Consider the following 26,569-nt stretch of genomic DNA (forward strand, 5'->3'; position numbering starts at 1 on the left):
TCTGAAAGGAGGCCGCAGCGGGAGGGCCTCAGGGCAGGGACGGCCCCTCCCCCGCTCTCCCCAGGTCGCAGTCCCAGGGAATTGAGGAAGTTTAAAAGTTACTCTAATCTAGCAAGAGGGACTCCTATTTTCTCAAAATTTCGGAGGCTGGTGTACAGGGGAGAGTTTACAAGTCCTGACCCTCTCGTCGCCAACTCTTCTTTCCAAGAACTGGCTGTACAGGGCGTCTGGCGCCCAGCCAGCAACTTCCCGGAGGACCCTGGCCCAAAGACCCCTTTCCCACTCGTTCCCTTCGGGATTAGAGCCTTGCCTTTGGCGAGAGCTCTAATCCCCGGGTTTGAAACGTGTTCATTTTGCAATGCAAACACCACCACTCAGTTTATTGGTTTTCTTATATTAGCCTCTGAAGCAGGCAATTATTGGTGTGAACATACATTTTAAAAAAACATAATTTTATCGCGTTAAGTGTGCAATAGTGTGAACGAGGTGGAGTGCTGTTGGCCAGTGTGCGGAGGACGCGATCAAGTTCATGGGCTGATGAGTCTTCAGGAGGAGCCCAGGCAAGCCTCGAACCCAAAGGAAGACAGGCAAACCGACAGCGCCTGGGAGGGGAAATGTCTTCTCCATGTAAACTTTCGCTCGTAAACTTTATGCCTCAGGGTGGCTCCCTTCTGCTCCCAGCGCGGCCCTGCCCCAGGGCTCCTGGAGTCTGGGAATGGCCTGAACTAGCGAATGTCCGAGTGGGGTCGGTGGCCCTGGTCTGCGGCCTGACCCGGCCGAGCTCGGCTCCTTCTCCACGGTGGGTTCGCTGCCTGAACCTTGCCATGCTCTTGTCCTGCTTTGGAAACTTGGTAGAAAAAAGAGTCTGTGACCCACCGGCCTGTGGCCAAGCCTGGGCTCCTCCTCTGCTCAGGGGCAGGGCCGGTCAGGCGCAGAAGGGCTTGCCTCCCGCCTTCGGAAGGGCCAGCGGCTCCTTGGCTGCACCCGAGGTGGGAGCGTCATGGGGTGCGGCCGGCGGGAAAGCGCGCGCCAGGGGTGTTGTCAGCACGTTGGCGCCTGCCCCCAACGAGCGTCCCATCGGTCCTGGGTCAATGAGGGTGCCCTTGGCGGTGGCCCAGGCCTGGTTCAAAGTGCTGTGCCTGAGGATGGGGTCGTGAAAGACCCCATCCATCCAGTTTCTGAGACTGGTTACCGGGGAGTCCTGGTGCCTGTCCAGGGCACCAGTGGGGGCCGGGGCCGCAGGCGAGGATGAGGCAGGGGCCAAGGAGGTGGCCGCAGGGGCCGCCGGGCCTTGACGCTTGAGCATGCATGATGGAAACTCAGTCTGGCTCAGTGTGGTGGCGGCGGCGGTCGCCGTGTGAGCCAGGGACCAGATGCGCGGCTTGGCCTCGAGGCCTGCTGTTGCCCCAGCGGGCCCGAAGCCCAGCTTGGCCTCGCAAGCCTGCGAGCCGCCCCCCACACCGGACTGCTGCTCTGGCCCTGCCGCTGTGGTCCGGAGGCAGCTCCTGGCCCTCTCTAGGTCCTGGTCCAGGGGGGCCCCGCCACCGGCAGCCAGGGGCATCCGGAGGGTGCTGGAGGCCTCCTTTCCCGGGGCGCTTGGACCATCCGGTGCGGCAGGGATGCGCTCCAGACCGCCATCCAGGGGCTGGAAGGGCGGTTTCAGCTCGCACTCAGGAGGCTCCGCCTCCAGCGGGTCGAAGTCCTCCAGGTCAGTGAGCTCGAGATCCTTTTCCTCTTTGCCCACGGGCTCTGCGCAGGACAGAAGGAGAGGCCAGTGCAGGGACAGAGGCGGGGGCTAATCTGAAGAACCGTGCACTTCCTTCCTAGCTCTGCACCCGAGCTTCTAGGGCAGACCCTGAGCTTGGAAAAGCACCCAGAGCGGTTCTCCGCACCTCCCACTCTCGGACGCTCCCCATCCCCCAGGTGGCAACAAAGGGCGATTTCCTCCTCAAATCAATAGGGGTCCGGTTAGGGTGGGTGTGTCCACGTTTTAAACGTTGTTTTGGGTTTCTTTAAGCCTGTCCCTGTTGGCACCGTGGGCCCCCTGGGCTCAGGGCCTCTGGGGCCAGCTCATTCATTTGCTGCGCAGGGCCTTGAAGTTTGCTTTCACTACCCCAGGTTCGATGTCTTTGGAGGTCCTAGATCCCTGACAGAAGGCACTGGGAGTCCCCGAGCTCGGCGCCCCGGCACCAGCACCGCCCACGCCCCTCGCACCTTCGGTCTTGGTGCTCCCGAGGGGCTCCGCCCGGGCTTCCTCCTCTGCCCCTTCTTCCTCCTCGCCCTCCGCGTAGGCGCGCTTCTCATCTGCGCATTTGTTCCGCGGAGGCCACGTCATCTTGTTCTCCTTCTTGAGGCGGCGGCGCGCGTTGGCGAACCAGGTGGACACCTGCGTGAGGGTCATCTTGGTGATGATGGCCAGCATGATCTTCTCGCCCTTGGTGGGGTAGGGGTTCTTGCGGTGCTCCTGCAGCCAGGCCTTGAGCGTGCTGGTGGTCTCGCGCGTGGCGTTCTTGCGCCGCGTGCCGCTGTCCATGGTCCCGTACCTGCAGACAGGCTGGGCAATGGGGTGCCGGCCGGGACCCTTGCCTGCACCGGCAGCCGGAGCCAGGCCCCTGCAGGCTTTCGGTCCCCGTCGTGGGGGTGTGCTTACGGTGGTAAGACCGGGTGGGACCCAGGCCCCCACCCCTTGCCACTGCCTACAGGCACTGCCTTTTCTGCCTGTGTCTATTACACTTACAGGGACCCCGGGCTCCTGCTCAGCCAGAGGGGTCAGGGTGGAGCGCTCAAGGCCAGGCTAGGTCTCGCTCACTCCACCTAGGCCTCTCTTCTTCAGTTCCTTAGATCCGCAAACCAGGAAAGCCCCTCACAGAAGTGCAAGCCCGACTGTATGACACCCATGGGCGGGAACGGCCTTCAGTTCCCGCGGGAGAAAGCGCCCGGATGGCCTTCTGCAGACCTCCTGCAGTCACGATTACGACTGTTGTCCTCCTCTCGCCCAGATGGGTCATGCTGTCTTAGAGTGGGTTCCACTGGACTCCCCCTTCCAGTCCCCACCACAGGGGAGGGTGGACTGGGTCCCACATACCGCAGAGGCTGCCCCTTTTGGGCGGAGGGGGGGGCAGTTATCTCAAGCCCAAGCACCAACACTTGGCTGCCAGGAAGACCCCGTCCAGCAAGGGCTTTGGGAGTGCAGACAGAGTGGGGAGCGGGAAGGGGAGGCTGGGGACGCATTTGTGTCTGTGGGGCTTGGCTTGCCTAGGAGGTGGGACTTGGACTAAGCCAAGGTCAGCAGGGCCCGACCCTGAGACTGTCCCTCCTCCTGTCTCCCCAGCTTTCACAAGGGCGTGGGTTGGGGAGTTTGATGGCAGAATGGAGCGCAGGGGGCCCTGTGGTGCGGTGAGGAGGGGTTCCAGCCCTCACCTGTCATAGGGATACTGGCCCAACGCTGGCTCGTAGGGGTAGTAGGCAGCAGCCGCTGCAGGCGCCAGGCCCGCATGCGCAGATCCAGGCCCGTCCTTGGAGTCGAAGCCATTCTGTAGGATCCCAGGAGCCTGGGGTCACAGCTTCTGGGAGGCGACCCAGCTCGACCCCGCCCCCCACACACCTCGGCTCCTTCACGCTTTGCACAGACCCCCAGGCAGCCTCACCAGCCATCCCGTCCCCAGACTCTCTCCCCTGCCCAGGGAGCAAGGAACCTCCAAAGGGTAGGGAGAATGAGCAGAACTGGGGGGTAGGAGAGAGGAGAATGAGATTGGCGGAAGAAAGGGGTAGAGAAGGGGGTGGGGCGCTGGGAGGCAGCGGAGGAGCGGAGGGTGAGCGGGACCCGGGGAGTATCGAAGGGAGGAGGGGAGGGGAGAAGCGGGGGTGGAGCAAGAGGGTGGGCATGGAGAGGGCAGGGGAGGGAGAGGCCGGCGAGGCTACGTGGTGGGGGCTGCCCAGAGAGGACGAGGGAGACCTGGGAGCGAGGGAAGCGGAGCTCTGTGGGGGAGCGCGCAGCAGATGGGGCGAAGGGGCACTGGACCGGTGATGTGGCCAGAGCTGCAAGGTCCCCAGACCCGGGGGATGGAGGTGTGCCGCGGGGCCGGACTAGGAGCGGCAAAGCAGAAGGAGCCGCTAAGGTGTGCCTGTCCCGCCCCCTCCAATCTGGGGTCCAGGGCACCGGCGCCCCTGACTCCAGAGTTCAGGGAGGAGGCTTGGCAATTCCGGGGGGACGGACGAGGCGTCGCGGGGGAGGGGCGGTTTCGGATCAGTCCCTCCCCTTACCAGCGAGTAGAAGGCGGACGCCTCGGAGCCGTAGGTCACGTAGTTGCCGTAGCCCTGCGAGCCGCCGTAGGGGCCCCCGTAGACGCCGAGCGCTGCGGCCGAGTTGAGCTCGTGGCGCGCGGTGGCCAGCAGCCGGCTCTCGTAGACCGGGCAGTAGACAGGCGCCTGGGCCGAGGCGGCGGGCCCGGAGTCGGCCAGCGTGCGGCCCCCCGACTCACAGCACGTGCTCAGGGAGTTGGTGGCCATCAGGAACTGGAGGAGAGAGGGGCCGCGAGGAAGGGCCGGCACCCCGGCTCAAGGCTGGGGCTCTAGGCCTCCACCTGCCCGGCGCGCGGCCCAGAAGGGCGTGCCCGGTGGCCTCGGGCGTACCGCTGTCCACCGGGCCGCGCATTCCTTAGTGCTGCCAGTCTGCTTGGCCGGGCCTCCTCTGGAGAATTGGGGCCCAGCCCGGCCAGCCCCCTGACCTTTCGCACCCTCCCCGGGGTGTCTGTGTGTGTGGGTGGGGGGGCGGATTCTAAGGCTGTGCACGCCCTCCTGTGCCACATCTCTCCAGGGTCCCCGGGTTCCTCTCGGGCAAAGAAGCCTCAGAGCTGGGGGTTGGGGCGTGCTGGGGGTCAAACAAAGCCGGAGAAATGCGTCCCCCCGCAGGACAGATGCTCTCAGTGCCTCTAGTCTTCGCGGGGCTGGTGCACGGAGCGCGCGGCACAGGCCCTGCTCTCTGGGAAGCGGCACCGGGTCGCTGGACAGCCGCCCACCCACCAGTGTGTAACGCTGCATTCCCGCACCCTCGTGAGGCCCCCTTACCTGGGGTGCGGAAGAATAGGGGTATCCAAACTGCGGGTAGGACATGGCGGGCGCCGCCCGGGGCCGGCGGGCGGGGCCGGCGGGGTCTTGCGCGCGGTGGCCGGCGTGACGCGGCCACTGCTCCGGGGCCGCCGGCTCCTAGGCGCTGGGAGGGCGAAGCAGAAGAACGGGTTAATTCGTCCACGTGCCCCGCAAACTTTTCTAACCCGGTGGGAAAGAGAGCCGCAGCGGCCGCAGCGAGCCTTTTAGCTTCACATTCCCGAGCCTCGAGGGGGCTCTGGGACCAACTGGCCTCGCAGCGGCGACACAAATACATATTTTGCAAAAAAGGAAAAAAAAAAAAAAACCGAGTTGCGCGAACCCGTCAAGTCAGATGTGCTTGGCTTTAAGCGGCGGAGGCGCTGACGTCAGCCCACGCCGCGCAGCTCGGCCCGGCCGCAGACGTGCGGGTCACTCGCTGAGGCCGGGCGGCGGGGCGGGGACGGGCTGGGGGCGCCGCGCGGGGCGAAGGGGCCAACAGGCTCTAACAAATGAATTCCGTGGAGTCAATATCGCCCCGACGAATTGCTGTTTCTCCTTAGTCACCGAGGACGGGAAGCACTTTTAATTAGAAATTAATTAATGAGCACCTGCTCCTTCCCGCCCCACTGTAATCATTAGTCTCAATTACAAATGAGACATGCGAAGGGACACACGACTGAGTCTTCACCGAAGATGTAATCAACAGTTAAAATTAGCCGGCGCCGGCGCAGGCGACCAGCCGCCCGGGCCTCCGCGCCCCGCTCCGGGTGGAGGACGGCCGCTCCGCTGGCCCGCGCGCCGCTCCGACCGCTGTTCGGCGGGTCAGCCGCTCCGCCTCCCGCCAGTTCGGACCCTGCTCCGGGGCGGAGTTCCAGGCCCCAGTGCGGCTGCGAGTGTCCGCGTCTGGAGGTCAACGTGCCCTCAGGCGTGTGGGTCCTGAACCCCTTCCCAGAGCCATCTCCTCCAGGGGTGGGTGGCCCAAGTGCTGAGGGGCTTTGCGACTCCCCGCAGCCCTGTCCCCGGGGAACACCCCCTCCTTGGTCCCAGCCCAGGTCCTGCGGGTTGCGGCGCGGCCAACGGCCCTCCCTTTCCTCTTCCACCCCCTTGCGCGGGCCGCCCTCCCTCAGCCTCCCCCTGCCCCTCGCGGCTAAACCCGGGACTGCCAGACACCCCCGCGCGCTCGAAGAGCAGGTTTCCCGATGAGCTCCGGGGCCCCTCCCGCTACGCTTGCTCCTCCCGGCGACCCTCAGGGTTAGGTACCGGGGAGGGAGCGCCGGGACGCCCTTCCCCGCCCCCTTTGCATAGCTCCGTGACCCGGGCGCACGGAGCAGGCCGAGTACCCACCCCAGGACTCCCCATTCGGCCCGGGTCTTGGGACCGTGCCCGAATCCAAAACAGAGGCGAGCGCGCAGGCGGCAGAGGGGCGCCCGGGCACCCGGAACTCGCTCCCCGCCTTTTATGCCGCCGCCCTCCGGGGGCCCGGCTCGCCCCTGCTGCTCTCGCCCGGCTGGGCCTCCCGCGGTCGGCCGGGAGGGGAGCTATGCGCGGCGGCGCTGTGCAGACTTGCTCGGAAAGATTCCTGGGTTCAGACCTGTGAATCGCCCCAGGGTCACCCTCTAATTAATGATGACGTTCTCGCCCTCTCCCCAGCTGCAAACCTGCCTCCCAGAAACGAAATCTGCCCGCTCTGACAGCTCGGTTGAAGGTGATTGATGACTATCTGGAGACCAGAGTACGCATCATATGATATCTGCTGCGTAATTGCTTTAATTTACAGATGAAAATACGAGCTCTCCGATCGCGTTGAACCACAGCCGGCCACGTCCGAGCTGCTTGCGAAGGAAAATCATCGGAAATAATGAATAGCCTTCCATGCAAATTATTCAGACAGTTTAAGCGTCTGTAGCCGGGAGAGATATATAAAAAACACGAGTCAAAAGACATTAATAATTGTTTCTGAATTCTGTATTGATCTCATGGCGGCCGTGTTTCTTTCTTTCTCACCTGAATTGCTAATATCACCTCCTGTAAATAATCAGAAACTAGCCACCGGGGCTTCTCCGCCAGAAATGAATCTCTCAATCTCTCTCCCTCTTCCTCCTCTGCCCCTCCCCTCCCCCACCCTCCTCCTCCCGCCTCCAGTTTGCCGGCTGGGGCGGCGGAGGCTTTTCTGAACATCCCCTACTTTCCATTATTTATTGTTTACAAACAGCTCGCTCTCTCCTGGTAATGAGGCCGGGGTGAGGGAGGGGCAGGGGCCCACGGTGGCCGAGGGCTCAGGGAGCAGTAATGGCGAGAGAAGGATGAATTCAGCATCTTCCCCTGACTCCACTCCCCAAGGCCCAACCCCGGCGACTGCGAGCAAGCGAGCAAGCGCTCAGGCTGCGGCCGACAGCCAGCGCCCAGTCCCAGCAGCCCGGCGGGTCGGGGCAACGCGCCCTGCACAGAGCAGCGCACCCAGCCCCTTTCCTTACCGGCCACAGCTCACGGGGAACGGCGCCCCCCTGAACACGCGACCCTTTATTTTCTGAACCAAAGCGCCAGCCTTCCGTCGCAGCCCTCTGGGGGCCTCTGGGGGAGGGGTGCCCAGGGCCTCCTTTGACCATCACTGCGAGGTTTCCTTTCCAGTCCGCGCTCCTAAATAGGAGCTCCCAGTCCCCACCCACCTAGCCCGGTTCTCCAGGCAACCTTTTCTTCTAATCAGAAATCGAGCTCAACGGCTACTCTCCAAGGCGTTGCACACTGATCCCCTGCTTTGCGCTGCCCCAGGCCTGTGATACGGGGGCCTGTGCTGCCGGAGGGGTCTAGGCCCTGCTATCCAGTGCTGGATTCAGGGTCCATCAGGCCTGTCTCCCGTCTGGAGCACCCCGGAATATCCCGCTGATAACCAGCACCCTGCCTGCAGCCGGCCTCCTGGAACCGGGATACTTTCTGGGTTAGCTTCCTCGCGGGGAAGATACCGGAATAACATCCGAGTGCCCTTTCCTGAAAGGCCCAGCCTTGAGCTGAGGCCCCGAGGTTTCCCTCTAAGAGAGGACAGAGCAAGAGTGTGAACATCTCAGGTATCAGCAGCTAAATGCGCCTGCATAGACTGGCAAGCTGAACCCACATCCACCCAAGGACCCTGGGTTCTGAATACACCCAGGAGAGGTTCCCCTCCAACAGGGCAGCGGCGCAGCTTCGGGGACGTGCCCTCACTGGCCTGGTGAGTGCTAAAGGAGCCACGGGCCTAGGGGGCCTGAGGAGAGCCAGCGCCAAAGGTTAGAGGCCTGCGCTCACCCTTCTGGCCCCGAGGTGCTGTAGGCCGAGGAGGGCCTGGGGGAGCTAGGCCGCGCCCTAATATTCTCCGCCCTCCCCCCTGAGACCGGCTGAGGCCAGTCCTCCTGGTCTGTTCCCGAAGTCGTCCCCCAGGGTCACTGGCTTCTCCGCACCGAGAGCCGCCAGGGGCTCTCTCTGCCCCAACAAAGTTGACCCCAGGCAGAGGGCGGAGGCTAGAGCGCGCAGAGCCAGGCAAGGGCCTCGGCGGAGGTGCAGGCCAGCCCCTGGGGCGCCTGTGCCCGCCCACTGCTCCCGGACACCCGGGCGGGGTGCGGGGTTGGAAGGCGTTCTGGAGAGCGGGGGCGCGGCACTCGCGAGCCGCGAGCCCCGAGGTCGGCAGGTCACTCCTCCGCGGCCGGTCCTGCGGGTCTCACGCGAAGTCAGGCTGTCGAGCTGCGGGCAAGCGCTCTGAATCCGGCTCCCGAGACGCCTCCATTCCAGGTCGGCGGGTTCCGGCTCTCCTGCCGCGCCCCCGCCGCTCGCCCGCAGGGCGCCGCCCGAGCGGGAAAGGCGCGCAGTCGGGGCGTCCGGGAGCAGGCCCGGCTGCCCCGCGTTGGCCCCCGCGCCCCGCGCCGCCCCCCCCGCCTCCCCCCCCCCCCCCCCCCCCGTTTCCACAACTTGCAGCGAACGCAGCGGCCTCTGGAGACCCCAGCGGCTGGCAGCAAACTTTGCGCCCTCCGGCGCAGGAGCGATCCTGGCAAAGTTTGTGCGGCCGAGCCCACTCCCTACCTGCGCTGGGGACGCGCCCGCCCGCGCCGCTCCGGCGCCGGGGCCGCGGGGAGCAGCGCGCAGCCCGGGACGCACCGGGGAGTCGCCGCAGTCGCCGCCGCCCGCGCCCGTCGGCGGCCGCGCCGAGCCTCCGCCTCCCCGGAAGGGGGGAGGGGTCTCGGAGCCCCGGGGCGGGGGCGGGCGCGGGGACCTCGCCTACCTGCGGTGGCGCCCGGCCACTACCGGCCGCCCGGGAGGGCTCAGCGCGGCCGCTCGGCGCGCGCGCTCCGGCGGGGAGCAGGCGACAACTAATGGAGACATTTCCAGGCGGAGCACCTGGCGAGCGGAGCGCGCCAGCGTCCCCCGGCGCCGCGGTCGTCAGCCGAGCCCGCACCGGCGTGACGTGGGCGAGCGAGCGCGCGGCTCCCACCCGGCCGCCCATTAACGCTTTCCCCCGCGGGCGCCGCGCGCTCGCCAACTTTCCCCTCCGCCTTGGCCCGCCTTGGTGCGTGGGGCGTCTGAGCTGGCATGGGGGGCGCCCTGGGGTGGGGGCAGGGAGGCCGGCTCAGAGGAGACAGCCCCCCAACAACAGGCAGCGGGAAGGCGGGCCGCCTTGATTTGGGCAAACTCTCGGCGGCCTAGGGCTCTTCAGGGGCGGTCAGGCTGCCCCCTGCCCGCCCCGCCCCGCTGTCTTGGGCCAGTGGAAGGGGGCTGGGGACAGCTTCACTGGTTCTTGGCCCCAGTTCTCCTGGGTTTCCCTTTAGTCATGGTCTCCTCCAGGTCTGGAGAGCTGGGCGGGGGTCCGGCAGCACCCGACCTCCTCCGGTAGACCAGGCAACCAGGCCTGGGCTTTCTTCCCTGCACTCCCCGCCCCAACATCTCCCCTCAGCACTAAGGGAGGCCCGCTTCACAGCAACCCCGGACACTGGTCCTTGCCTACTGGGGCTCTCTAGGCAGGAGCGGTTGCCTTGATGCAGGCCGGGGGCTTGGGCAGCTGGAGGTGGGCACACAAAGTTGACAGAAACCGCTGGGGGCGGGGGGCAGGCTGTAAGCCTGTGAGCTGCCTGGGCCCCGGTGGCTCCATAGGGAGCTTTCTAAGGGCAGCCCAGAGCCCTGTGAGGCTGCCCCCGCCAGGGACACACTTCACCTGAGCAGCCTGTGGGGTCTGCAGCCGGAGTCCAGGAGGGGAAGTCAGCCGGGGCGGGTCCCAGGTCATTCCACCAGGGGCGCCTCTCACCCTGCCCGCCACCCCTGTCATTTCAGAGAACCATGAAGTTGTTGTCCTTAGGATCTGTGGCCTTAGAATGACGGCTGAGATTTGTTGATTGGATAATGTCTGAAAAAGTGATTTGCTGTCTCCGCCCCCCCCCCCCCCCCTTTCTTCAGAGCTCTGCCGCAGCCAGGGTGGCCGAGCACATCACACATCACCGGGCTTCCACAGTGGCCTGCTGGGGTAGTGGTCTCCTCCACAGAGCAGAAAGAAGAGGGTCAGCCGTCCCCAGCTTCCCCGGGGCTGAGTCCAGACCTTCTCCTGGCTTCTCTGGGAAGGACACTGCTGAGGTCCCCGGGTCTGCTCTGAAGATGCGAAGAGCTTCCTGCAGGCCCCAGGCTCCAGGCAGCCGTCCAGGGGGGCAGGTGCGCGGACGCTCCGGCGCAGCCTGGGCTGACGGAGGAGGGTCGTGGGAAGGGTGCCCTCTGTGGGTGCAGGTCTGCAGATGGTCTCCAGGGCGAGGCAGGGATGGGAGCCCCGCCAGAAGGAAGTGGAGAGGAAGGACACAGAGCACCGTGGGGAGGGGACTGGCTGCTGTCCCTGCCCCTGCTGTCAGCTTCCTCCGCCCTCCCTGTGCCACAGGACGGGCCTGGCAGGGTCCTGGGGCCAGCAGGGGCGAGCTCACCTCCTCCCTCCTGCTGAGCTCACCTGGGACGCAGATTCTTTTCATGCTGCAGATAAGCAAGGCCTGTTTGTGACTAAAGCCCTGATTGGGAAATAGACTCCTGCCTTCGCCGGGGCCTTTTAACGATGACAACAGCCAGAGAGACCTGTGAGGAGCGCCCAGGCCCCCAGGAGCTCTGGCTGCGTCCTCCGTTCTCTGGCGTTCCCGAAGCTGGAGGCAGCACCTCCCTACTGCCTTTCCACGGGAGGCAGGACCTCCTTTCCCTGGACTCCCCGAAAGCCCGTGTTCTGGCCACTGCCAGGCCTGACCTTGCCTGGATCGTTGGCCTCACTGGCCGTCCTCTGCCCCGCGGCCCTTGGCTGTCCTGCCCTGGGAGGGCCTCACGGGTTGGTGCCCCAGGGAAAGGAGGGACATGCCCCAGGACTTGCCCAGGGGGCCTGGAGGGGCACAGCCCTCAGGGGCATCAGCGTTGAGTGTTAGGTCCAGAAAGCCAGGGTGCAGCCGTGGCCACCTGGGAAGGCCCGCCCTGCTCCCAGGCCTGGCTGAGGGCGGGCCCTGGCACGTTCCCTGCTCTGTGACAAGGCTGCTGGCTGTGCCCACTGCTGTGCCCCCACCTCTCCGGTCAGGACTTGCTCCCTGATGGATCCCTCGTCTCTCAATCCGGCTTTTGTTTTGGCTGCTGGCAGAGCGGCCCAGTGCGATGTGAAACAGAAGTCTCCATGCCCCCGGGCTTGGCCCTGCTGCGCGCGCCTCCCACCCCCTCCCGCCTGGTCACTGCAGCGACTTGCAGAGGCATCTGGTGTTGGAGAAGGCCAAGCTGGTCTGACCGCGGCCTGCTGCCTGCTGTCAGAGAGCGACCCACAGCTTCAGCCCCCTTTCCTGGGGACGTGGGAGGTCCAGGGGAAGCTACGGGACGATGGGAGAGGACGGCCTGCGAAGGATCACTTGGTGCCCCTGGGCACGGTGTCCCAAAGATGCCGCCATCCGTGGAGGGGCCGGCCTTCCAACGGCTCCGTGGCCCGACTTAGCAGCCGGGCCGCGTTCGGGGCCCAGATCCTAGGGGTGTGGAGTGGAGAGTGTGTATCTCACCTTTGAATGGGCCTGTTCCTCGTGGGCCCTGGGACTGCATGGGGGTGAGGGTCTCTCTCTTCCCGCTCCCAATTCACAGTGCAGAGCCAGACAGAAGTATCTAAAGCAGAAAATCGGAGGAGTTTCTTTTCTGAGCAGAGTGGTGCCTGGGTTTGGGACAGCGACGGGCTCTTGGGCACAAGTCAGAGGCTCCCGTGGTCGCAGCTCGAGCGTCCCTGCGTGCGCCGAGGGCTGTCCCACCGGTGCTGGGTCCCTCCGTTTCCTCTCCTGCCCCCACCCCCGCCTGCCCCCCTTGAGCTGGACGGAGGCCAGGGCCGCGGAAGTTGGAAAGTTGTCCTTCCCCTCATTTCAGAAATACAATGTCATGTCTGTAATGCAGAAATGCACCAGCAGAGTTTAGGGAGGTTTCTACTATTAAAAGCGAGAGGCTGTTAATTCAGACAATGTCTGTCGTCTGTATGGTTCACGGTGAAACGTCTGCATGCCGCAGACCGGCACCGGCGACGTTCGGGCCGGACACTCGGTGCAAACCAGGGAAGTGAGTTTCATTGTCCAAAGAGAGAGGGCGGACAGCCTGGCTGCCTGGGGTTCCAGTGCTTCTGTGAATGTCTTCACGGAGTGGGGGGGGGTCAGCGGGGGGGGGGGTCAGAGAAGATGGCCTTAAAGAAAGGAGGTGTTGGGAGGGCCCTAAGCACCATCTAGCGCCGGTGTGGGGTCCTACAAAGCATGGATCAGCCAGGGCGGGGGCGGGGGCTCCGAGGAGGAGCCTGGCTGGGGCCTACCCAGGGTTCGCTGCAATCGCATTCCAACATCACTCTCAACGGAAGGGGACCAGGCACCAGACGGCGCTTCCCCGGGCCAAGCCGCAGGTAGGACGTTCATGTGGGAGCCCGTGCAGCGGACTTATCGGCGCTTTGGGTCTCCGGGGAGCGGGTCCCGCCGTGGCCTCCCCCTGCTCCCACAGGCGCTGCTCTCACCCCGGCGGCCCCTGACCGGCCGGCGCTCGGGAGGTCTGTGGGGACTCCGTCCGCAGTGCTCTCAGGCAGAACCCCTGCAGCTGTGGACGTTTCAGCCCCGGGGACTGGTCTGTACGGGAGGCACCAGCCTGCCTTGAGTTTGGTCATCCATGAGCACTGCTGTGTCCGCATCAGGGGGGCTGGGGAATGGGTGCCACCCCCTGGGGCAGTGCTAGAGCCCAGGGTGCCTCCCCGGCCAGGCCGGGCACACTCCAGACCCCGCGGTCAGCCTCCGTGCGGAGGACAGCGCGGCCGTGACTCGCGTAACCCCGGCTTTCCATTAGGGCCGCGGTAAGTCATGCAGGAACGTCCTCCAGGAGGTAGTTGGTGTCTGTGTAAAAAAAACCATTTCAGAGTATTTCTGAAATTCAATTAATCGGAGGCCCCAGATAAAAGGAACATTCTTAATGGCTATAACATAACTAACGTAACCCCGAGGGAGGAGAGGGAACCGCACAGCCCGACTTCAAAGTGTGACAGAAATACTTACTGTTTTACTCTGAAAGTCTCTGGATCAATGACTCAGTCAAAATTACTTAAACATTTAGCAACCTTTTCATTTTCTGTTTAAAAATGGCAGAAAGAGACGCTCTTCTTTCCCGTGACACAAAGCTCCGGAAAGGAAGCGCGGACCCCACGCTCGCGTAGAGGCCACACCGGCTCCTTCGTGGGGACCCTGCGCTTCTGCTGTCCTGCGTGGCAGGCGTGTCAGTGTCCTGGGCTGCGTGACCAAGTGCCACATGGTGCGTGTCCCTCTCGGGTCTGGAAGGGAGAAGTCCGAGACCGGCAAGGCTGGTCCCCCAGAGGAGGGAGGCGGGAGCTGCTCCAGGCCTCTGTCTGTCTTCTGGTGGCTGCTGGCCATCTTGGGGCTCCTGACCCCTCACTCATATCTCTGTCTTCATGCCGTCCCTCTGTGGCTGTGGGTCTCATTTTTAATCAGGACACAGTTATCCCTCACTCCAGCACCTCCTCCCCTTAACTAATGACATCTGTGATGTTCCTGTTTCCAAATGAGGACCTGCTCTGGGGGCCTGGGGTCGAAGCCGCAATGTGTGCCTTCTGAGCGGACACAGTTCAACCCAGATCAGAGGAGTCTGGGAAGGCCACGGCTGCGCCTGGGTTTATTCCTTTAGATGGACCCCCTGACACCACTAAGTCATCCCGATGGTCGGGTTCGCAGAGGTGGGAGCCCGGCCCGGACTGTACGACCATAGTGACAAGGGCAGCCTTCATCCCCAGCTGTCCGGGGCCTCTCAGGTACCCCCCGTCCCCATGCAGCTATGGGGGGACGTGAGAACCAGCACCGGACACACCGGATCATTGCGTCCGTTCTTCCTCCTTGTTCCCCCCCCTCCCTCACTAGAACGGATGCTTCGGCAGGGCTGGGCGTTTCTGTACACAGTAGGTGCACATTAAACACACAGCAGGGGCTTAGCGAGTGTTGGGGAATGAGGACCTGTGCATGGCATTCTCCGTAAAGGAGAGCGGAGCCAGGAGGCGGCATCGGAGGGTTCTTACCTTGCGGGGGCTGAAATGGCTCCTGCAGGATGCACGGAGGGGGCCTCCCGTGTCCCAGCCCCTGGGGCGGTTTCTGGGGTCTGCCAATGCACAGAGGAAAGAAGCGCCTCAGCCCTGGTGGTGCGTCCCCGTCCTTGGAGGGAGGCAGAGGAAGAGTGAGAGCCTCACCGAGGGAGCCCACGGTGGTGGTCTGCGGCCGCACGACCACGCTGCTGCAGACTGACCACGCCGCACCAGGTCCCGCCCAAACGTTCGGGCGCCCATGACCTTCTCTCCCTGTGTTCTCTCCCCATCTTCGGGCAGCACAGTTGCAGGTCTTGGGCACGGTGGGGTCTTCTGCGACCTCCCTGGGAGCCCAAGCCCTGTGTGACCGCCTGCTCTGACTTTTGACCTGCTCGAGGTTTGAGCAAAAGGTTGCTTAGCCCTGAAGGTGAGGAGCACTCTTCCGGGCACGACCACTCTGATTTTCCTGGTTCCCAGCTGGCTCCAGTTTGCCCCTGGCCAAGGGTTGTGGTGAGATGGTGATGAGGCGCAGGGTTCGGTGCTGGCGGCCAGCGCCAGGGGCTTCTTGATGCCACCTGGGAGGGGCGGGGACCCTGTGACTCTTGGGCTCACGCTTCACCCTGTCCACTTGCACCTGCCGCAGCGGGCGGCAGCATGTCCGACAGTGGAGGCTCAGCCGGGCTCCGCGGGTGAGCCGGTGCACTGGCCCGGGCCGACGCGTGAGAGCCGGAATCAGCCACAGGGTGTGGGGATTTTTCGTTATGGCAGCACGGCCTGCACTAGCCGACTGCTACCGGGACTCTTAGCCAGTCAGAGTCGCGATATTATAATATAATTGTATACTATTATGTGATTATGCTGTAATTGTAAGTTACATAATTATAAATTGTAGGTGTATGTTATTATGTAATTATACATTACAATTTCATTTTCAATACAGAGAGAGTAACTCGAGAGAAGGAAACACTATCTTAAAGGGAGAAGACAATGTCAGAGCAGCCCAGACAGTGCCACAAGGGCTGAAGCCGGGGTGAGGCGCCTTGTCACTGTGGCCACGGTCAGGAAAAATCATGTTTTCAAGACGGTTTCTTAATTTCGACATGAATACTTTCTACTTATGAACATTTCGAGCACCTGCTGGCCCACTCCCTGCCCTGGGGGCTCTCCGTAGGACTGCCTAGATGTCCGCACGGCCGGCTGCTCGGATAAGCGTGTCTGGGGACTCACGGACCGCTGGTCACGTATATCGTGAAGACTGTGGGGGGAGGGAGCACTGTTTCGACAAGTCTGCAGAACTTACAGAAAAATAATGATGCAAGCGCATTCTAATTAAAGTTTTAAACGGGCAATCCAAAGAACAAAGAAACAGAGACGTTTTCGTGTGGGCCTAAAAAAAATCAGAACCCTGTTTCTGGGGCACCTCCATGGATCAGTCATTAAGCATCTGCCTTCGACTCACGTCATGATCCCAGGGTCCTGGGATCCAGCTCCGCTTTGGGCTCCCTGCTCAGCGAGGAGCCTGCCTCTCGGTCTGCCCCTCCCCTGCCGTGTTCCCGCTCTCACTGTGTCTCTCTGTCAAATAAATACGTAAAATCTTTAAGAACAAATCTTTAAAAACCTTATTTTTTGTACGTTAGGGAGATGATGATATTTAATATTATAATACTAATAGTAAATAATATTAAGTAGTATGTATCATTATTTTATCTAAATTTAATAATTCAATGTTAAATAATGATATTTCATATTATCAATAGTATTTCGACCTGAGAAGGATGTTATTTTGACACAGTCATTTACTCCCCACCCCTTGTTGGAGGCTGTGCGTCCTCTCTGGGTTCGACCTTCACCTCCAGGCCTCCAGCCCTTCTGAAGTTGTTTGGTACACGGTGTGAGGCAGGGATCAGCAGTTTTTTTCTTTCCTTTGTAAGAGTAGCCACTTTCTTCATTATTATTCATGAAATAACACACATCACTCATCAAATAATAAGTATTGTGCATTTTATCTATTTTTAATACTTGATTAAAATATTTAAATAATTAAAATTTGATTCTACTTATTTTGTTAATAATTAAACTATTAATTTTGCTACATAGATTTGAAGCTCCGTCTTATGTTCGTGGACGGTAGCTCTTCACTGAGGACAGACTGTTGTTAGGGAAGGACGGGCTCTGCCTGGTGAGCGTGTTGGTGCTGTCGCTCTCGGTGGCCTCGTGAAGGCTCACGTTACACACCAGGGTGGCAGCGGATGGAGGGTACGGACAGCGGACTGGCAGACACGACGACGGCCACTGGGCAGCAGGGGTGGGCCGGTGGACAGGTCATGAGTGCCCCTCCTTGCCTCCGACCTGCATCAACAGACCGCTGGGACCGCACGGCCCGCCTCCCTTGCAGTGTGGGGCGCGGACAAGTCTTCCGTCCGCGGGACACAGGAGGCGGGTGCATGTGGCTTCCCAGTCCCTGACAGAAGAGGAAGTGGCTTCCCCACTGCTTCCCCCCAGCCTTGGCTGGGAAGGGGTAAAATTCTGTCCCTCTGAACTCAGAATGGGGAGCCGTGTCCTGAGCTTGTCAGTCCTGCCCCTGCGGGACCCCCACCTGTCTTTGGTCTCTTTGAACGTGTGTGTCCAGGCTGCCGTCCCTGTGCTGGTCCTGCGGCGGCGGCTCAGCCTGCACTCAGGGAAGGACGGGGCCTGCCCCGGGGTGGTGCAGTTGGGCCAGGGGAGGAGGGGACTAGCGAGCCCTGGGGGGCTTCCCAGCAGGTTATGCGTGTGGGGCCCCGACAGGCAGGCAGGCGTCCGAGAGGATGTGGGGGAATGCAGTGCTGCGCTTGTCACCTGCGGCCTGGGAGGTGGGGCTGGCTGGGAGCCCTCAGGCGTGGTTCAGCTGCCCGCCTCCCCCTGGCGCCCACCCTGCCTGGGGTTTTCTGTGCTTTGGGCTTCCTGGACAAGAGGTGGGGGGAGACTCGAGAAACAGAAGAGACACTTGTCAAAGCGTCAGGTTCTCCAAGTGGATTTCTCTGTATTTTCTGTAACAACTGACACGGCGTGGTTAAACGGTTGCAGTGTCGGACAGTCTGCAGACGAGGTCTCCTCCCCTGCACTTCCTTCCCAGTATCTCCCTTAACCCCGTGCTCTGTGCCCCGCAGACGTCCGCGGTGGCCAACTCCCCTCGCCCCCGTACGCGCGGCTGGCACGGGAGCATGTGTGCACTCAGCTTCCCCGGAAACACACCAGATGGGCTGGCTTTGCCTGCGGCTTGGGGTTCTTGCCTTGGAGAATGCACGCCTGCCCCCTCAGACCCACAGCCTCACAGCCCGGCGTCCCGAGGACCTCTCTGCAGGCCCGTGGGGGCCGCCTGCTTCCCCAGAACTGCCAGAGGCTCCTGATTGCCAGAACCCCAATGCTCTCCCAGGGTTTGCGTGCCCTTCCCATTCCAACTCCCCAAAACCTGTCGCCGCCATGTTGGAGGACCCTACGTCCCAGGACTTGTTTGTTGCATCACGTGTGCAACGTTATCCTGGAGTCTGGGTGGGCCTAGTTGGGTCTCTGTGCTCCCCAGTCCAAGGACAGCTCAGCTCAGACCCGCCTGTCTTCTCAGGGTGACTGTCGGGCAGGTGCCGTGGCCAGGGCCCTGGGTCCCCCATCCGAACCAGCACACATGGCTCGGAGCCCTCCCCCCAACCTGACACGGCCCTCCTGCTGCCGGCAGAAGCGCTGGTGTCCCGTCTGGGGGACGCTCTGTTACAGGGAGAATGCTAGAGATGCAGTCATGGGAGATCTCGCTTTCCTGACTCTCTAGTGCACTGTGAGAGGCTGCAGGTTCTCTGGGGTCCCGGGCGCTGGGGCAGCGGGCTCGAAGCTCGCCCCGTGGTGTGGGGGCGGACCTGTGTCGGTGTCCACGTGGGGTCTGCTCACTCCTGTCTCCCTCGCCCCCCATGACACTGCTGATTCTCGGTGACCTTCTTATACCTTGCTGCGACGGCGAGGGGCGGCAGGGGTCATCAGCCCAACACAGAAGCCCTTCAAACACAGGGGCCTCTGCCTGGCCGCCCGCCAGCAGCCAGGGAGGTGAGTCTCATTAGGAGTCACAATTCAGGTGAGCGTCTCCTGCAACATTGAGAAAGGTTGTGGGTTTTTCTCTGGAATTCTTAGCCGTTGTTTGGGGTCCGGGGGATGGGCTGAGTGCCCTGGAAATCGTGAGCTCAGTGGAGTTGTCTGTGCTGCACAGATTCCAGAACGCATTGAGCTGGGCATTTGAAAATGCGCTTTTGGCTCAGATTTCTCTTTGTGGTCACCATTAGACAGAGAAGCACGGGGATGGAGACGGTGATGGTCGGCCTCTGCCCGTAGCCAAACGCTCCCTGGAAAACAGCCGGCACGCCTCACGGGAGGCAGTGTTTTCCTGAGAAACCCAGAGAGAGCCAGCTTGTGTCCAGTCTGATAACAGTGTCCAGGGTTTTTCTGTGACTCCCGGCAGCAGGCTCGGTGCCGTGCACGCCGGACGGCGGGCGTCAGGCAGGGGCGAGGCCTCTCTACCGGCCGCCGGTCCTCTAGGCACGCACTCGGCAGCAATCAATACGCATCTTCCTGGCCTCACTGACCACGAAGCTCCTTTCTGTTCCGGGTTCGTGTGTTTGCCTCTGATGCACGTCTTCAGGTCTGACACTGTCCTTGTGTGGCTCCTTCCAACCTGGACGGCGGTCTTCCAGGGTCCCAGTGCGCGGGCGACACGCTGGGTGCCATGCGCCTGGCTGCTCTGCTTGGCTGCCCACGGAGTCACCTCTGCTCTCCCGGGCTACGGCACCTCCCGTGGGCAGCCAAGCCTCAGAGCAGTCAGACGCGGGGAGGGCTGGCTGGCTGGCTTGCGGGGCCGGCTGGCGGTGGTGCAGGTCCATGTCCCCAGAGGGTGGTTCCCAGAGGGGTGACCACAGAGGAGCCAGAGCTGCTCCTGCTTGCAGGGGCTCTAGGGTCCCTGGCACCGAGGAGCGCGGGTCTCCAACAGCTTGCAGGGAGAGAGGACCCGGATGCCCGGGCGGACGTGGTGGGCATAGCTGCCCCGGGCAGGGCTCCGCGTGGGCCAACAGCCGGTCCTGTCCGTTTCCCCATCCTGTTTGCTGTGAAGCAAGCTGAGAGCATCCATCTGTGACTATTTCAGGGCACGTCTGTAAAACAGAGACATAGAAGACATGTCTGGACACACTCACACCTAAAAGAGTCAATAATTCTCCGAATGCCCCAAACGTATGTTCCACGTTTCCCCTTCCTTGTCCCCACCATTTGTTATAGGCTCAGGGTTCAGGGCGGGTCTGGTGTTGTGCTCAGGTGACGTCCATCTCAGGCATCTCAGGTCCCTCTGCCATTCATCTTCCGTCTGACCTTTTGTTGTTGAAGAGGAGACGGGGCTTTGGTTCTAGAGCGCCCGTGTCCCTGCTGCTGCTGACCCCAGGCTCGCAGAGCTCCTCAGTCCCCTGCCCGTACCGCACACCGACAGCGGCCCCAATGCGGGGTGCGGACGGTGTGTGTCTCCATGAGGCGTTGCTTCCTGTCTGCCGTGCTGGGGACGCCGCTGGTCCTGCAGTGTCGTCTTTCCTCGTCTGGGAGCTGGATGCTTTCCTAAGGGCGACGCCCCTGGGGCTCTGTGGAGTCACGCGGCATGGAGACAGTTCTTGAGCGGGTTCTCAGGGCCCCGCACGGGGGAGTAGGGCTGTGGTTCTTGGACTTCCACCCGGTCCCTGCGCTGATCCACTCAGCTACTGCCCTCATGGCCTCCTCTGGGCTTCGGGAGCCTCCCCAGTCCCTCTGACGTGGCCCTGCTGTCTCCGGCGGCTTTTCTGGCACGACCACGTGTCCTAGTCCCCATGTGTCCCGCCGTCGCGGCGGAGGTGGCTGCCGGCACAGAAGCTGTCGGGGTCAGAGCGGGAGCCGCTCACAGCCGGTGATGGGCCCGCGGGCCGCGCCACTGGAAGGGCCGCCGGAGCGGGAGGGAAAGGCTTTGGCGCAGGCCGGTCAAGCGCGAGGCTTACCTAAGTCAGAAGCCCTTCCCCGCGCGGCCTGGGCCGGCCCAGACCCACCTCCACGTCGGGGCTGAGAGGCCATTGTTGGCTTCTGCTCTGTTTGCTCATCCCTGGGTCTCTGTTCTGATTTTCCAGCGACGTTTCCTGGAACAGTAGCTTTCTCTTACGAACACGCTGGGTTACGGGCCGTGGAATGTTTTCGAGAGCACCTCCCCGGAGCGCCGTCTGTCCGCGCGTCCGCCTGCAGGCTGACGTCAGAAGGAGCGCACCTCCTCGCCCGTGTTCCCGCAGTTCAGCCCATCGCCCCGTGTCTGAGGCCCAGTCTCAGCTGTGCTCGGGGCTGGCGTGAGACAGACCCCGGTCCCGCTGGCCGAGGCCGCCGACGCCATGCGCTTCCCGGGCACAGACACACCGGGTCTCTGGGGAACCTGAGACTCTCACGCAGGCCCAGAAGTGAAGCAGCTTCTCAGCCAGTGTGTCTGAGAGACGGGGTGAAGAAATCCGTTCCCAGTTTCCCTCGCGTGGCCAGTCTCCTCCGGTGACCACACCCGTAGCTCCAGGGACCAGCCCCGACAGGCCCGGACCAGGGGCTCCCTCTCCCTCGTGTCCTGAGATGGCCCAACGCCCACATGGGGCCTGGACTTCAGAGTCTCCTGCGAGGCTGCGGGGCAGCAGCCAGTGCTGCGGCGTCCTCTGAAGGAGCCGGAGCAGAGAGATCTGTGCCCAGTCCCTCCCACGGCTGTGGTCAGAATTTAGCCCCTGGAGGAGTTCTGGTCGACCAGCCACGGCCCCTGTTGTGAAGACAGAGGGTGAGAAGACTGTCCTGCTGCCTAGTTGCTGAGGTGACGGGACGCCACTGGCTTGGAGTGAGTCTCCAGGTCCCGCCCAGACTCGGGGGTGGGCCGTGCCGCCGCAGGGAGGACCCTGGACAGCCGTGGGCCTGTGCCTGTGAGCGGCGCTGGCCGCTGCGACATGCAGGGGTGTTCGGCCCAGGGGTGGGCAAAGATCTCTCTGTGATGAGAGGAACTGGGAAGCGACGGTGCGTCTCTCCGCCGGACACACGGCGTCTGGAGTGACCTCTGCACAGGGCGGGTATCGCCGCTGACCCGCGGTGGAGCCCAGCGCAGGCAGGGAGGTGGGATGCGGGCTGCCTTGCCACCGGCCACTGGACTTCCCGTCGTGGGCAGTGACGAGCCCATGTGGACTGAGGCCGGCTCAGGTCAAGGCCGTCCGTTGCCCGGTGTCCAAACGGCCCGAACCCCCACCTCCCGCAGCCACGCTCCCAAGCCTGCTCCCCGCGTGCCTGTCCCCTGAACCGGCTCAGCCTCTCAGCCTCCCACGGAGGAGAGCCCGCATAAGCCCTTGGGTGGCCTCGGTCATTGCCACTCGGCCAAGGGAGTCAGGAATGGGATAGAGTCATTCTACACCCAATTATACATTATACCTGACACAGCCTAGTGATTAGGGTTAGTTCCTAGACTCAGTTTGCGTCTGGACTCAGTGGGTTTGCCTTCTGGGGATTGGAGACGGGGCTGCTAGAAAGCCCAGGCAGCAGGGTAGACAGAGCGTGGTGCCGCCAGGCCCGTCAGTCTCCCACGGAACGGTGCGCCATTAGACCGTGTGACGGGGGAGCCGGGCCTCCAGGACGGCCGAGAGCCCTCGGGGGTGAGCCAGGCACGGACGAACCCACACACCGTTCCGTGAGCGGGGGGGACGCGTGCTGCTGGCTCGGTCCAGTCGCCTTCCTGGAGGGGCTTTGGGGCGGGGGCCGCTTCCTCGCCAGCATGGCCTGCTGAAGGGTTATGGCCCGTAGGAGGCAAGTCCAGCAGAACCCGAAGCGCTTGCTCGGCTCCGGCTACGGTTCTCGGAGTCCCGCCTGCCCACCCACCGCTCTCTTCTCCAGACAAACGAGGCTCCGAGAGGTCGGCCCGTGAGGTCAATCGCCCGGGTTAATGAGAGCATTTCCCCCAGGTGTGTTCCCACCAGTCCCCAATGGTTCCGACTTCTTGCCCCACACTCGGTGTTTCTGCTGTTTGTTCGAACCCCCCTATGCCCGGCCCAGGGAATCCCGGTCACCCTGGAGACTGGACATGGTTGGCACGAACAGCCCATCCCGGGGCAGCCCACCAGGGCCCGTCCCTCCCGCTCTGCCCAGGGCCCTCTCCTACAGCGGGTGGTGGCTCCGGGCTCATGGGAGCCAGTGTATTGCTGCACGGGGGAGCAGACCGTGGACGGACTGCCGGTGCACACAAGCGCTGTCCCTCTAGCCCTGCCCAGAGACCGTGGGAGCTTGTGCCCGAGATACCCTGTCGGTGACAGGCTCGGGGATGGCCCCAGACTACCTCATCCCTGGGTCTCCCCACGCCCGACTTCTGCTACCTGGGGCCGTGTCCCCAGACAGCCGACCTTGTCCTACACTCCACCTTTTTTGGGGTGAGCCCTGACGCAGGTGAGCTGCCATCCAGACCCAGCAGCGACTTGGAAGGTGCTCCTCCGTGTGCGGACGCAGGAAGTCAAACCCCTGGAGAGAGTCCTTCAGTGGTGAGAAAGTAGGGTCAGGACCCTACAGTTTGCCAGCAGAGCCCCGTTCTGCTGCTTCCCTTGCTGCGGTGGCCCGTGGTGCAGACGAGACCCACGCCAGGTAACGCACAGAAGAGATGAGCCGCCCGGGCCGGGGCACCGCCAGCGTCCGCGCCGTCTGCGAACGCCTCCCGTGTGCGTGGCCCGTGCGGCACTGTGGGAGCAGAGAGTCTGTCCGTGTCGTGCCCAGCATGTCTGGAACACAGTAAGGGAGAAACGCACCCTTTCTGGGCATGTGAATTAACGAAACGGAGAGAAACAGCTGTCACTGTTGAGGCTCGACTGCAAATGAGTCCAGGCTTTGCCGTGCGTCTGTGACCCAGGCCGCCCCGACTCCCTGGTGCGGACGCCGGCTCTGTGGCTGCGGACGGGCCGTCCTCGGGGGCTGCGGGTTCTCTCCCTGTGGGCCTGGCGAGCGGCCGTGCGGGGTAGACTCAGGGAGATCCAGGGCCCCGACCCAACGGGCTGGCGCCCCAAGGGCGGGCCCATTTCCAAGGCTCACACCGCATATGACAATCGCACCGCATGTGACAAGACCGAGGACACCCCGAGAGCGGCACGGTCACCCTGGGACACCACAGGCCTTTGTAAGTGACGTTTCGCAGGCCCACGGCCCCGCACGTGCCTTCTGGAGCACGTAGGGCTGCTCCGCAGTACAAGGGAGAGGCGGGCGCTTGGCGACAGAACGCACGGCCGCGGAGTCGAAGACACGTCCTGTCTGCCACGCGCGTGAGTGGGCGTCCCGGAGAGAAAAGGGGCAGCAAGGGAGGAGAAATGTTCAAAAACATTAGTCAGAGTTTCCCCCAGATTTGATAAAAGATTCAACCCGGCAGTTCCGAAAGGGATGGTGAGCCTCATGCAGGAAAAACTGGAAAAAACCCCAACACATGGGAAGGTACAAAGCGCTGATCCCTCAGAATGGGAAGAAAATCCAAGCGCAGCCAGAAGGGCAGCGACACACATTCAAGGGGACAGCAGCACGAGGGACGATTGGTGATTCATCAGACACTCCGGACGTTAGGGCAGAAATGAAGGGTTTGTACGAGAACGCTCCATGGCCACCGAGAACGTGGCCCGTCTGGGACACAGTGCTCTGTGTGTACAGGAGTGGACACGGGTCCACGAGCGCCCCTCCTCTGTGGAAGCAGGTGAAGCACTGCGGCGACCTGGCAGCCTTCTGCAGTGCCCGGCCAGGTCAGGGTGAGGTCGGGGTGCAGGCAGCACGTCCTCCGACCGTTCTGTCCCCAAAGCTAGCCCAGGCCCTCTCCGCTCCTAGAGACCCGGCACCGAGCCCCATCCCTGTCTTAGCTGCCCCTCCCCATGGCGTCTCCAAGCTCCCTGTCGGGGCTGGAAGCCCACTGTTTCCCAAGGCCAGGCCGCAGGTACTGCCCGAGGCTGGACGAGGTGCCCTGGGGCGTCGCCCCCAGGGCAATGCTGTCAGGGTGGCCCCGTGGGCCTCTGAGGTGGGGTGTGGCTGCGCCACGGCACCACTTGGATACCCGCCCCTCGGATTGCGCAGCGCAGTGTGGTCTGGGGGATCCCAACCAGGAGCCGGCTGGTTCCCTGTGGGCCTGGTAGGGGTCCTGTCCCGACTTTGCCCCCCGAGGGTCCGACACTCCTGGCTTCAGCCTCAGTTTCCTGTGCCGTGGGCCCCGGGGCACCATGCGGGTGGGCTGTCCTCTGCAGACACGTGAGAGAGGCCGAGGGTGCCGCGTGGAGCAGGCTGCGTGCGGCGGCCCACGCTCAGTTCCGCGGTGCCCCCCCTCCAGCTCTCAGGCCTGGCGGGGGGAGCACCTGCTCGTCTGCTTCCCGTCCCCCTGAAGCCGCCTCCCCCACTGCAGAGGACAAGCGCCTTTGTGGGGGGGGGCGGTGTCCAGGTGACTCTCCCGCCTCTGGAGCCACACCCGGGGAGGGGCCCTGGGGCACAGCTCCCTGCAGGGTCCACCCCTTTGTCTGAACAGAGGCCGCGGACAAGGGCCGCTCCCCGACAGCTCCGAGCCGGTCAGGCCACCCGCTCAGCGTTGGCGGCGGCCCGCGTGCCGCGTCTTCCGCTCCTGAGAGGATGTCTTGCCTCTGTCTGCTCTGTTTTCTTATTTTTTTAAAAATCTCACATTTCAGACAACCCGTTTGGGTAGAGCTTGGAGACGTGTTAAATTGTTAGTTTCCTTCAAAAAAAGCGATTTACAGTAAACAGAAGACATATGATTTTAAAAGAGCATTTACTTTAGTCCCAAGGGTTTCAATTATCCCGCAGAATATTAAGTCCCGGCTGGCGCGGTCCGGGTGCGGGCGGCGCTGCCCGCGGGCTGGGTGACGCGGGCACAGATCCATCAGCCCCGCCCGGCGGGCACAAGGGTTTCCATGTCGCAGACACGCTGGGCTCGTCTCCCTGCCGCGCGCTCCAGGGGTGTTTTAAAACGGAGATTTCTCCAGTTACCCTGAACATAAAGATGATATATGCGCGGCACAAAGCATTTTCATTAAGTACGAGCTTATTTTATAAAAAGGAAATTCAGACAAATTAGGTTTTCTTTTCTCCGATCTCCTTCCCGAGGAAGATGATTTACAGCAGCTTTTTTATCCCTCTCCCTCTATTCCTCCAAAGGCAACGAAAACCAATTCTGAGAGCGGAGCAGAAAATCAGTTTTTAATCAAGGAAAACAACGAGAGGACGTAGCGATGAGCGGCTCACCTCCGAGACGCTCCGGCTGCGGCGGCCGTGTGCCCCTGACCGCACGGGCCGCTGCTGCCGCTCTGGGGGGGGTCTGGCCCTGGGAGGGCCGGGGTGCGGCAGGCGGCGGGGGGCGGCCCCTGGCTGGGGTGGGCAGGGTCGGGGCCTCCCGTACCCGTAAACCTGCCACGGGGACACGGTGGCCAGCGGACTCTAGGTCTTCATAACTAGCCTCTCTGTACGACCTTTGCGCTCCGGTATTTTCCCGAGATAAAGGCAAGTGTTTTCATTTCATCATCAGGGAACCTTTGTTGACTTTGAGAAAAACATGTCGTGTTCCTGAGAAGGGGAGTCTGGGAGAAGCCGAGGTCACCCCGGCTCCTAGGAAGCCCATACTGGGACCCACGCGGGGACGTGTCGCATGCAGGATCCCTGCAGCTCCCCCTGCACGCGGGGGTCACCTGTCTGGAGCCCGTGAGCCCCTGCGCCGAGGCAAGACCGGGTGTGGACGCCGACCCACTGTGGAGGAGGGCTGGACCGCTGGGGACAAAGCCTCCTCACCCCGTGTGTCTCCCTCCCCACGTGGGAGGGACCAGGGCAGCCGCACAGCCCTCTGCCCTGCCTCCCGGGAGCCCTGGGCAAGTCAGCAAACGCCCCTTGTGGGGAGAG

General features: G+C 62.9%; 1 protein-coding gene across 1 annotated transcript; it reads right to left on the reverse strand.

Moving 5' to 3' along the window:
* Positions 1 to 380: 380 nt before the first annotated feature.
* Positions 381 to 9,556, reverse strand: IRX4 (iroquois homeobox 4). The gene is made up of 8 exons (XM_059173522.1): positions 9,136 to 9,556; positions 5,777 to 5,941; positions 5,068 to 5,212; positions 4,633 to 4,690; positions 4,264 to 4,515; positions 3,421 to 3,533; positions 2,215 to 2,543; positions 381 to 1,749 (listed from the first exon to the last, which is right to left on the reverse strand). The coding sequence occupies exons 1-8, from the start codon at positions 9,554 to 9,556 to the stop codon at positions 926 to 928; spliced, it is 2,307 nt and encodes a 768-aa protein (XP_059029505.1). The 3' UTR covers positions 381 to 925.
* Positions 9,557 to 26,569: the final 17,013 nt, after the last annotated feature.

The sequence above is a fragment of the Mustela lutreola genome, chromosome 5 (assembly GCF_030435805.1).
Source record: "Mustela lutreola isolate mMusLut2 chromosome 5, mMusLut2.pri, whole genome shotgun sequence".
NCBI classification, from domain to species: domain Eukaryota; kingdom Metazoa; phylum Chordata; class Mammalia; order Carnivora; family Mustelidae; genus Mustela; species Mustela lutreola.

Bases quoted from the DNA above. Each gene is read 5' to 3' on its own strand.
- IRX4 (XM_059173522.1), bottom strand. From the start codon at position 9,556: ATGGGCGGCCGGGTGGGAGCCGCGCGCTCGCTCGCCCACGTCACGCCG. The intron at 4,691-5,067 runs GTAAGGGGGCCT...CCAATTCTCCAG, and splicing joins CCTATTCTTCCGCACCCCAG to AGGAGGCCCGGCCAAGCAGA. The intron at 3,534-4,263 runs GTAAGGGGAGGG...GGGATCCTACAG, and splicing joins CGTCCGCCTTCTACTCGCTG to AATGGCTTCGACTCCAAGGA.